Source organism: Salmo salar, chromosome ssa03 (assembly GCF_905237065.1).
Source record: "Salmo salar chromosome ssa03, Ssal_v3.1, whole genome shotgun sequence".
NCBI lineage: Eukaryota > Metazoa > Chordata > Actinopteri > Salmoniformes > Salmonidae > Salmo > Salmo salar.
In genome coordinates, this window is record NC_059444.1 from 70,942,620 (window position 1) to 70,954,051 (window position 11,432).

General features: G+C 41.3%; 1 protein-coding gene across 1 annotated transcript; it reads left to right on the forward strand.

Moving 5' to 3' along the window:
- Nucleotides 1–4,826: 4,826 nt before the first annotated feature.
- On the forward strand, nt 4,827–11,208 carry LOC106606958 (chromobox protein homolog 2). The gene is given in 6 exon segments (XM_014203456.2): nt 4,827–4,978; nt 5,066–5,109; nt 6,387–6,452; nt 7,229–7,298; nt 7,396–7,707; nt 7,709–11,208. Coding segments are annotated over 6 exon segments (1,695 nt in total). The 5' UTR covers nt 4,827–4,906; the 3' UTR covers nt 8,840–11,208.
- The last annotated feature ends 224 nt before the right edge of the window (nt 11,209–11,432 follow it).

Here is an 11,432-nt window from a genome sequence, read left to right on the forward strand (position 1 = left end):
TGTGCCACAGAGGGTAGGTTTATATCAGGCTAATGACCCAAAAAGTGTGTTACACCTGCTCCTTCATTACACAGCCAAAGTAATCTATTGTCTAACGCAATGTATATAGAATGTACAAATATGCAACACAACAGAAATGACAAAATTGATAATGTCTGTCATTGACATCCATGTACACAAATCAAATGACATTACATTTGCATTACGTCTCATATTTCAGAGCTCCGTCAGGACATAAAGTCAAATATCTTTGTTGGATTGGCAGCAGTGGATTGGCAGCAGTGCCTGGATTTCTTGTTGTGGTCTTCATAGCGGTTGTGTCGTTTAATGCATTCAAGAAGGAGAAAAATGATAGAAGGTATGTATGTCTGCATATGTATACAAATCAATGGGAATTGGAAAATGTGAAGAATACTTGCCTGCACAATCTGATATATAGAAATGTGTGCAATGTACCTAAGCATGTAATAAGAGAAAAAAGTAGAAATTGACTAACCACAGATACAGGCTCAGATATGTTTCATTCTCCTAATGGTTAAAGGGCAACTGATACCTCAAACATACAGTATTAAAATAAACAAGCAGAAGGATATTTGCTCACTGGCGAGTACATTGAGTTGCAAACAACTTTGCTTTAAATGCTTCATTTCTTTTGTTTACTGCCAATGTTGGATTCTGTCAGTCTCTCAGCTTCTGTCACTGTTTCTTCCTCTGCCATAACTCAAGACAATAATGGACTGATTGGAAGCGTTCTATAGCTAAGGTGTAATTCCTAGAGACAGGTAAACAAACTGAACGAGTCGAGCGGTGGAAACAATCTGTCAGGGGTAAAAAATAAAAAGGACAAGTCAAGTGCTCTGTCTGTATGTTAATACACTTGATGGTCAGGGTAGATATGGGCTGTCAATTAGGGACAGAGACTGATGTTTTGCACGCTGGGTGAGCTCCGGATTGATCTCAATCTGTTCACGTCCTGTTGCTGATTGTAGTCAGCGGGATACTGACTCTGCAGAGGCCTAGTTGGATAACATGGTGCAGATAGGCTACATAAAGTTATAAATTCTGTAAACATGAATGTTTGGGTATTAATGATTTAAACATGTCATTGGTTAAGTCCTCACACTGAATGCGAAATGTACATTTTAGAGAACTATGATAAACCTGTGTCAACAACTTCTTCCCAATTATTCAGAACGTATCATTCTTTCCTATGTTTCAGCTCTGAGAAGTCAGTGCTTCCAGGGGGAAAGGAAGTGACTCAAACTGCCCCTTAAACTGCACCCCAAGTGAAATCTGAAATGGATAAACAAAGGGACGTCACTACTTATGACATTATGGACATACTCCCTAAAAACCACCTTATCACAGACTAGTGCATCCCCTCCATGTTGAGACTGACACCCTGCAGACTAATTGGAGAGGTTTTTTTTCCTTGCGAATGTAAGCCCCTACAGTCACCATGCCACCTGGGACAACTTATGCTTTAGACATTTTCTAAAAGGATGTATTCTCTAAACAATGATTGGTGCCATGATACACTGATGAGATCAGTAGACTACAGCTACAGTAAAATAACACATTATCTGAAACTAAGTCACTGGACAAAACCAGTTCAAAAAGTGACAAATTGTATACTCTGACATCAGTGCAGACATGCATTATATCAAAGTTGTTTAATTATAAATCCATTTCTGATTTCCAAGTTATATTTTTCAAAATCCTGTCAACAAAATAATTGTTTGTGGTTTTGTTCTGGATGGCAGTGAGTGAGTGGAGTGAACCTATAGGTTTCTGTATAAATAAGTTATATAAATAAAGAAATGGAAATACCTTTCAAGAGTCTGAATAGGTCCTTTGTTTAGGGAAAAAATCCTGTACAATAACACTGTGCCAAAGTTTTAGGCAGGTGTGGGAAAAATGCTGTAAAGTAAGAATGCTTTCAAAAATAGACATGTTCATTTATATTTATCAATTAACAAATTGCAAAGTGACTGAACAGAAGAAAAATCAACATCAAATGAATATTTGGTGTGACCACCCTTTCCCTTCAAAACAGCATCAATTCTTCTAGGTACACTTGCAGACAGTTTGAAGGAACTTGGCAGGTAGGTTGGCCCAAACATCTTGGAGAACTAACCACAGTTCTGTGGATTTAGGCAGCCTCGGGTGCTTCTCTCTCTTCCTGTAATCCCAGACCGACTCGATGTTGAGATCAGGGCTCTGTGGGGGCCATACCGTCACTTCCAGGACTCCTTCACGCTGAAGATAGCGAAAGTCGTTAAGAACTGTGTGTTTGGGGTAGTTGTCATGCTGCAGAATACATCTGGGGACAATCAGATGCCTCCCTGATGGTATTGCATGATGGATAAGTATCTGCCTGTACTTCTCAGCATTGAGGAGACCATTAATTCTGACCAAATCCCCAACTCCATTTGGAGAAATGAAGCTCCAAACTTGCAAGAAATCTCCACCATGCTTCACTGTTGCCTGCAGGCACTCATTTGTGTTCCGCTTTCCAGCGAACAAACTGCCTTCTGCTACAGCCAAATATTTCACATTTTGACTCAGTCCAGAGCACCTGCTGCCATTTTTCTGCACCCCAGTTCCTGTGTTTTCGTGCATAGTTGAGTCACTTGGCCTTGTTTCCACGTCAGAGGAATGGCTTTTTGGCTGCAAGTCTTCCATGAAGGCCACTTCTGACCAGACTTCTCCAGACAGTAGATGGGTGTACCAGGGTCCCACTGTTTTCTGCCAATTCTGAGCTGATGGCACTGCTGGACATCTTCCGATTGCAAAGGGAAGTAAGCATGAGGTGTCTTTCATCTGCTGCAGTAAGTTTCCTTGGCCAACCACTGCGTCTACAGTCCTCAACGTTGCCTGTTTCTTTGTGTTCTTCAAAAGAGCTTGGACAGCACATCTGAAAACCCCTGTCTGCCTTGAAATGTCTGCCTGGGAGAGACCTTGCTGATGCAGTATAAATACCTTGTGTCTTGTTGCTGTGCTCAGTCTTGCCATGGTGTATAACTTTTAACAGTAAACTGTCTTCAGCAACATACACCTGACTATATGTCTACAAAATCCCTGACTTTGTGCAAGTGTACCTAGAAGAATTGATGCTGTTTTGAAGGCAAAGGGTGGTCACACCAAATATGGATTTGATTTAGATTTTTCTTCCGTTCACTCACTTTGCATTTTGTTAATTGATAAATATTATCTATTAACGTGTCTATTTTTGAAAGCATTCTTACTTCACAGCATTTTTTCACACCTGCCTAAAACTTTGGCACAGTACTGTATTTCTTGACATGACCTTACAGATATATTTTATATGTATTGTCATTTGATGATATATAAACTGGATTTAAGATTACTAACTGTTAAAAAAAAATTGAAAATACAACATGTGACAAGATAATTATCTAAGTTAATAGGAAATTACATAGAAAATCAGCATTTTAACTTTTTTAATTATACTGTAAATTATGACAAACTTTCATTACAGGTCGTCATTATGCTAGTGAACATTACCAGAAGAGTAATACAATTACAATAAAGTAACAGGCCTGACTAAAAGGTATTGGGTATGGGGGGGAAAGATAAGCAACTTTTATTTTTCATACAAGGCTTTCAGTAACATATTTTCCAGGGGAAAATCCAATAGAGTACCACCGTATGAGTCATTATACCCATAAAACCTAGCGGTTAAACAGGTAAATGGGTCCAATCATTTTTCCACCATTCATTTTTTCCCATAGGGGGTTTGGTAACACTTAAAATAAGGGCTGTGTTTTGTGTAGGCTTACCCTGGCGTGACATTTTGATAACCATGTAAATCTCTCTTGGACAAGGTGACTTTTGTCAATATATTAGCCTGTATTCCCCCCCCCAAAAAAAATGAAATGATAATTAGCTACAAATGCCATGATGATCTGGACGAGACTGCCGAATCGAGGCAAAGGTAAGAATCTCTGGATTAACTATCTAATGTTGGCTAAATGTAATAATGAATAAATTGGCTAAACTTCTGTTAGACAAGGTGTCAGCTAGAGATGACGTGTAGGAGCTTGCAGGGCTTTGTAGTATTGCATGATGCTAATTAGCATTTTCGAATCTAAGAGTAAATGGAGCCGAATATATTTATAAAAGTCACCTTTCCCGAGAGATTTAAATGGTTATCAAAACGTCACACCAGGGTAAGCCTACAGGGAGCACAGCCCTTATTTTGAAGTGTTTCTAAAATCCACTATGGGAAAAATGAATGGTGGAAAAATGATTGGAACCATTTCCCTGTTTGACCGCTAGATTTTATGGGTATTATGACGCTGCCACTGTGGTGCTCAATAAACCACAACAGAGAGGCAGAGGCGAGGGAGAGAGTTTACTCCGCCCAAAATCTGTCCACGAAACAGGCCACGAAGTGAGGTATTTTTGCATGGAGGTCAATGAGTGTCCAATTTGGTCAACAAAAAATGTAATTGCTAATTTGTTACATGAGGCTTATTTGATCTGTAATAAGTTTCATAATGGTTATGTTGTTAGGAATTTGCTGATATATGTGGACGCACGTGGCATTTCGGAAACAAAAACAAAAAAACTACTTTATATTGTTGTTCAGACACGTATCTGCCCTTTCATTGGCAAGAATGTTCTCACCTGATCTGGCCTCCTCCCTCCTGCCTTCCATCTTTGAGGATGTAGTTCCATTGCTTGAGCGGTCACTCGATTATCTTGTCAATATAATATAACATTTTTGACCGCAATATGTGAAAACGATTTGATTGGTCACACGTCGAGGTGTGACGTTTACAGGGACGGTATCTGCCAAGGGACAAGCTTCGAGAATGCGTTTTCTTACCGCCCTCTTTTCCATTCTTTTCATAAAATACTAGAGTAGGCAACAGCGAACATGGAGGAATTGAGCGCCGTAGGAGAACAGGTTTTCGACGCTGAATGCATCCTGAACAAACGATTAAGAAAGGTTAGATGTTGTAAAATATAATTTTCTCATATCCCAAAATATTTTCTGCCCACAGTTTGGTAACATTTCCCTTCTCTATTTTCGCAGGGGAAGTTAGAGTTTCTTGTGAAGTGGAGGGGATGGTCATCCAAGTAAGTACAAGTGGTGCTGCAGCTGCGAGTTCAGCCTCAAACAATGAAAACAACAACAACGTGTCGCTTTTTGCTTCACTGTTGTGTAAAGGATTCATACATTCCCTAAATTCGCTCGAAAACATGCTGCACGTGAAAACGAAAAATTGTGGTTTTACGCTTGCCTCCTACTACTATTATTATTGTTGGTTTTAAGGTTTGGAAATTAACCTAGTTAGTTATGCAAAACAAACAGATCGTTTAGGTTTTTGGTTTCTCGTATTCAATATCTGCTGGTTTGTCTGTTTGACATTTTCTCAGTAATTAGGCCACACAAACTAGGCTATAGAAACTCATATTTGATCACTCGCTTACTGGAGCTCTAGCTAATGGTTTATCAATCTAGCTTTATTATATGCTTTATTGATAAATAAATTACAAGCGGGAGTTGGTAGAAGTTTGGGTTGGGAAACGTATGCCGAGTCTCTCTCACATCCCACAAACTACAGTGTCCAGTTGGTACACTTGCCTAATTTTTGTGATGGTTGTTTAAATGTATATGATAATGTGATACAGTTTATTTATTGCCTAACGTGACTCGGTAGTATACATAGAATTTTCGTAAATCAGTCTTTTCCCCCCTTTCGAGCGCTCCAGCTGCCAGCGCGTCCTTGTCACAGTTGCCCTTTCCCTTGTCCCTTCTGTTTCATTGTTGCTATTAATCCCATCATCAATGGGCATTCTGCCTGTCGCTCACACCCCGTTCTTAACCCAAATCCTCACATTGCTGTCGGATTCTGCCAGCGCCATCGACTTGGTCAAGTTATTTACTTGTGATATAAACAGGTAAGACGTAGCTGGTGGAAATTATAATGTGCTTGCCAATTCGAGATCTCTTTCTACATTAACTCAGTATTGGCCTTCTTGAGATTCTCTGATTCTTGTGAAGGCGGCAGATCCTACACACTTGGCTTTAAATAAACTTCTCTCCTTATCTTCCCCTTTGCTATGTGGTTAAGCCTCCCACTCACAGCTCTTTGCATATGCCTCCTATCTCTACACTAGGCCTCCTTTCTCTAATCACTATGTTAGGTTACACTAGGCCTCTTATCTCTACAGTCACTAGGGTAGGGTATAGGTTATATTAGGTCACTAGGTTAGGTTACACTAGGCCTACATTTCATTAGTGGTACACTATGGTGCTAACTTGTATCATCAACTTTTACCAAAAAGTACTGCAATGTGGACATTTTAAGTGATTTTAGTATTTTGATTGACATATTTTCCTTTTGCTTCAGGCACAATAGCTGGGAGCCCCAAGCGAACATCCTTGACCCAAGATTATTGGCTGCATTTAACAAGAGGTGAGTTTCTATTTGCCCAGGACCTCACTGAGTGAGCTATATCCAAACAATGCCCTCTGAAATGCTCCAGCAGGGGTTAATAGTGCCCCATTCAAGCCAATGTGGAGCCCACAGATAGGCATACAATCTGTGTTTTCAGGCTGTAAACACATCGATATGAGTTTAGGTTTTCCCAACCCTTCAAGTTTTATTTGATGGTCATTCTGTTCAATATACATTTGATATAAAAATACATTATTTTGTATTGGTAAGGGATTAAATAATGCATTTGTAAAATTAAAAGGAGTCATAAATGCCAGTTAATCTTAAAACTGAAGCAGGGAAAATATTTCATTTCAAATGTATGCTTTCCTTTGCATTTAAATCAGGATAACTGATTTAAACGCATATACAGCAGAAAATGAGGGGGTGGCACAAAAACAGGAACCGAATTTCCAAAAGTGAAAGCGTATCTAATGTTTTCAGATGAGCATCTGGGGATTTTTATTGCAACCTCTGATTTGTTTTTGCCAAGCATTGGGCGTTGCAAGACCAGACAATACTTCACGAGATGTTACTTGTAAAAATTCTGTCTCGCCATGAACACACAGTCCATATGTCTCTGTCAAGAAGAAGGCTACAAGTCTTAGATCACAGTGTATATGTTTAGTGATAGATTACCCTCTCCTCAGATGGTTTCCAAAACACTCAACAGTGCTTGCTCTGAATCCTTGACTCCTGCTCTACTTCTACCATAACTATTGCTGAAGAATGTTTCCAATATTTTGTTTTTACAGTGAACAAGAAAAGGAAATTCTGATCTGCAAGAGAGGGAAAAGGCCGAGGGGGAGACCTCGAAAAGTTGTGGTATGCTTTCCTCAAGACCTTTACAAATATTGAAAAGTATTTTCTACCAAAATGTCATAAATATAATGTAATATGACTTCTCTCTTCCTTATTTCAGGAAACTGTGCCTGAAGTGTCAAAGTCAAGCAGCTCTTCGTCATCGTCATCTTCGTCTGGCTCATCATCGTCATCTTCTTCCTCTTCCTCCTCATCGGATGATGACGACGATGATAACAACGATAGAAAGGCAAAGCCAGGTCCCAGAACACGGGAGCTCCACCCTGTCCCTCAGAAGAAAGCACAGATTGTTGTGGCCAAGCCGGAGCCCCCGAGGAAGAAGCGAGGCAGGAAAGCACTGCCTGCAGAAATGAAGGCCATTCAACAGAACAAGGGCCAGCGCAAGATCATAAAGACAGTTGCCAAAGACTCTCCCTGCAGACCTCCGAGGTGGAATCAAGAAACCCTTTCACCCAGCCAGCTTCACCTTCATGGGGTTGAACAGTAGAGGCCCTCTGAGTGTCCAGGGCAGATGTTCCCTGGCCCAGGGTGGGACTACTAAAAACTCCATGAACACTGCAGGCTCTGGCCGGTCAAATAACTCAGCTTCTCTCTCTTTCAACCAGAGATCCAACCAGAGCAAGAGTCAAGCTTCTGACTTCAAACTGTCGGTCTCTGATGTGGACAGTGGAGCAGGTTTGGACTTAAAAACGACTGCAAGCAAATCTCCTGGAGTAGCAGCGTTGAATTTGCATAACTCCAAACTCTCAACCAGCAATGGCAATCCACAAGGAGCTTTTCAGCCACAGCTGGGTTCCCACAACGGGCAGAAGAAACCAGATGCCCCTGGGCAAACACCACTGCAGCAGGTACCCAATAACAAACCTGCTGCCCCCTTCTCCACTCCTAAAGGCCCTGCCAACCAAGCTGCAAGCCTTCAGGCACTAAACCTACAGAGTGTGAACAAATCAACACCGGGCAACGATACTCCAGGCAATGGCACCGCACCAGTGTCCAACCTGCGAAGCACCACCAACCCAGCACGGAAAGACACAGTTGGTCAGTATGGTCAAGAGAAAAATCCTGTACAGAGTCCTGCCACGCCTGGTGGACAACAGCCCAGAAAGAACCATCCTGGAGTTGATAAGGTCAAAGCTGAGGAGACCAGTGAAGTGGGTGTCATGGCCGAGAGGCCTGAGAGGCTGACTACAACAAGGGCCCAAGGGAGGGTTGAGAAGAGCATTGTCCAGAACCCCTCCGTAGAGGCCAGAGACATCCTGGGCAAGCGGGAGAGATCTGCCTCCAAAGACAGTGGCAAGCAGGCCAAGGTCCTCCTGAGTGAGATGAGCACCGGTGAGGAGAGCACCTCAGACTCTGACCAGGATTCCCCCTACCCAAGTAACAGTCAGGACTTGTCCATCTCAGTCCAGACCGGCCAGGACTGGAAGCCCACTCACAGCCTGATCGAGCATGTGTTTGTTACTGACGTCACTGCCAACCTTGTCACTGTCACAGTCAAGGAGTCCCCAACCAGTGTGGGCTTCTTCAACATACATAATTATTGACTGAAAACCGGTAATTGAACTGCCTAGCAAAGGGGCTGCAAAGTAGACAGCAGAGGCCTTAAGTGGGGTATTGAATGAAGTAGATAAGTTAGAGCAGTGTTAATGCACATAGGTTTACTGCAGTGATGCAAAGTTTCCCCTTCTCTACAATGTATTCATCTGAAATCTGCAGACTTACTCTTTTGCTTTGCTCTGTTAGTAAAACAATGTACTTTTGATATATTGTACACACGCAACAAAACATGCTAATCAACTGGAGGAAAGCTTTGTCTTAAGGGAACTATTCAGGGCCAGGTGTAAACTAGATTGGTAGCTTGTTTGATTACAAAGTAGTAATGCAACTCTTAGGGATGTCATTATAATGTAGCTACCTCTAGTTTAATCCAGCTCTTGTTTTGTATTCAATATTCTTGCGAAGTTCTTCTGGAATGGCAAGCTTGGAAGTACTGGTTTTTTTTTCTCTCCCTTGAGTATAAGATGACGTGACCATTACAATCAATTTGCCAATTCACATTAGTGTAAAGCACCGTAGTCTTATATGAAAGGACAAATAATAGCAACATTTCCTTAGGCAACATTTTTCCGATTTGAAAATGTTGTAATTACTGGAAGAGCTCTGTCTCTCGAAGCTATAACATTAACAAAGAAGTTTGCAAGGCAAACCCGGTGTTGCGTTGAGGACCAAGTTCTCATCAGTTGAAAATAAGTTGAATTCCTCAGTGCAGTCAGTCTATCAGTGAAGTATTTCACCCATGCTGGAGTAGGAGGGAAGAAGATACACTCTCTCTGTTCTCCCCTAGTGCTCAGATAAGACCGGTTACTGGCCGAGGTTACTCCTCTCCCTTCAGGTCTGTGCTCCCACAACCCCACTAGGGCATTCACTGGCGGGTGTACTGTCAAAACTGGTGGTTATTATGGACGAGCCCAGTGAATAATTTCCGGTATAGTTATGGCAGGATGATGATGGACACCACACCTGATGTGACTCCTCCCCTACCCCAGCCAGAGTGAGGGGCCTCTTTGTGCCATTATGAGCGCTGAGGGCAAGCACTCAGGGATTTCACTACTCTGGGAAGGGTGGAGGCAAAGGAAACCCAACAATGAACTAACTGCCTGATATTGTTTTTCCTTGACCACAAAAAAACTCCAGATCGAGTATTTAGCAGTTGGTGTTCTAAGTGTAGGCCGATGAAATGCTAGATATTTTCCTTTGTTACATGCAGTGTGCATACACACACCACAATCTCATTTTACGCACCTGCATGGGATCAGTAGTTAGGCTCTGCTACCCACAGAAGGAAAATGTGTTTATCTGATGTAACTGAAAAGAAACCACAACGTCTACTGTCTTTCTGCTCCCTAGAGAGGAGTTTAGCTACACAGCACTTCAACTGAACTCCCCACTCTAATCATACTCTGCAGACCATGCTTTAAATGTTTTACTCAAATGAATCAACAAAGGCGTTACCCCAAAGAAAGCTAACGTGTCCGGTTTGCAGAGAAGGATGGTTATTCTGGTGCATCTGTTAATTATACACAGAGTGGTAATCATTGCTCCCTACTTGTTGAAATCTTGCCACGCAGATGCACCGTGTTTGAAAGTGCAGTTGTGTCATGATGTAACCCTATGTGGTAGTGTATTGTTTAAACAAATACAACAAGATATATTTTTGGTGAGAATTCTGGAGACACAACATTTGAGTGTGATTTGCCTCTCATACAGATCAAGTAGCTAGGCATTGTCCAGACATGTTTATTCTTCAACTAGATTTACAATACTTACTGATTTACGGTCAAATTGACTAGACTAGGACCAGCAACCACTTAGGTGGTTTTAAGTGCTTGTATTCAGCTGTTTATGCTGATGGTTTCTATATGCCTTAAACACTATTTGAGGCTATCTGGACCCTGGATTTGGAAAAATGTTCATATGCAAACATTACTGACATGATTAATCGGAAGCCTTGAAGGAAGACAAGGCATTGTGCCTTGATAGGTGAGAAATGACCCTCATCCACAGGGTTTCTTAAATGTTAATGACATTTGACAATTTATGGGAGGATGGGCCACTGGATTGCTTTGATAATTGTATCTCACATTTGACATGAGCTGGAGCCAGGCTACAGACTCCTGTAACAGTGGTTTATGTTTTCCTCACTCCATGAAGGCATACAAGAAAATACAATTGTTGGGGTGTGGTCTTCACACATTTGTAATCTTCTTTTGATATACTAACCATTTCAACTGAAGGCTGTATTCTTCAAACTATTTATTTAAACGAGGTCTTCAGGATAGGACAATGTCACCAATCTTTGTATTGTGCATGTTGTCGTGATATTAACCTTTAATAAATAGTACTTTCTTAATAAGTCTGGTAATAATTTCTGTTTTCACTGATCATGTTAGGGGTGCCCCTTAACCCTCAACTCATAATGCCAACCCAAGTCATACATTTTCTGTTAATTTGCCTTAGTATTAGAAATTCTGCTGAATTTAAATAGCCAATAGGAGTCTGAATTAAAATAATTAGGTGCGTGTACGCGCATGTACGTGCGAGTGTGTTACAAAAATACTTTGCAAAAATACTCTTTGC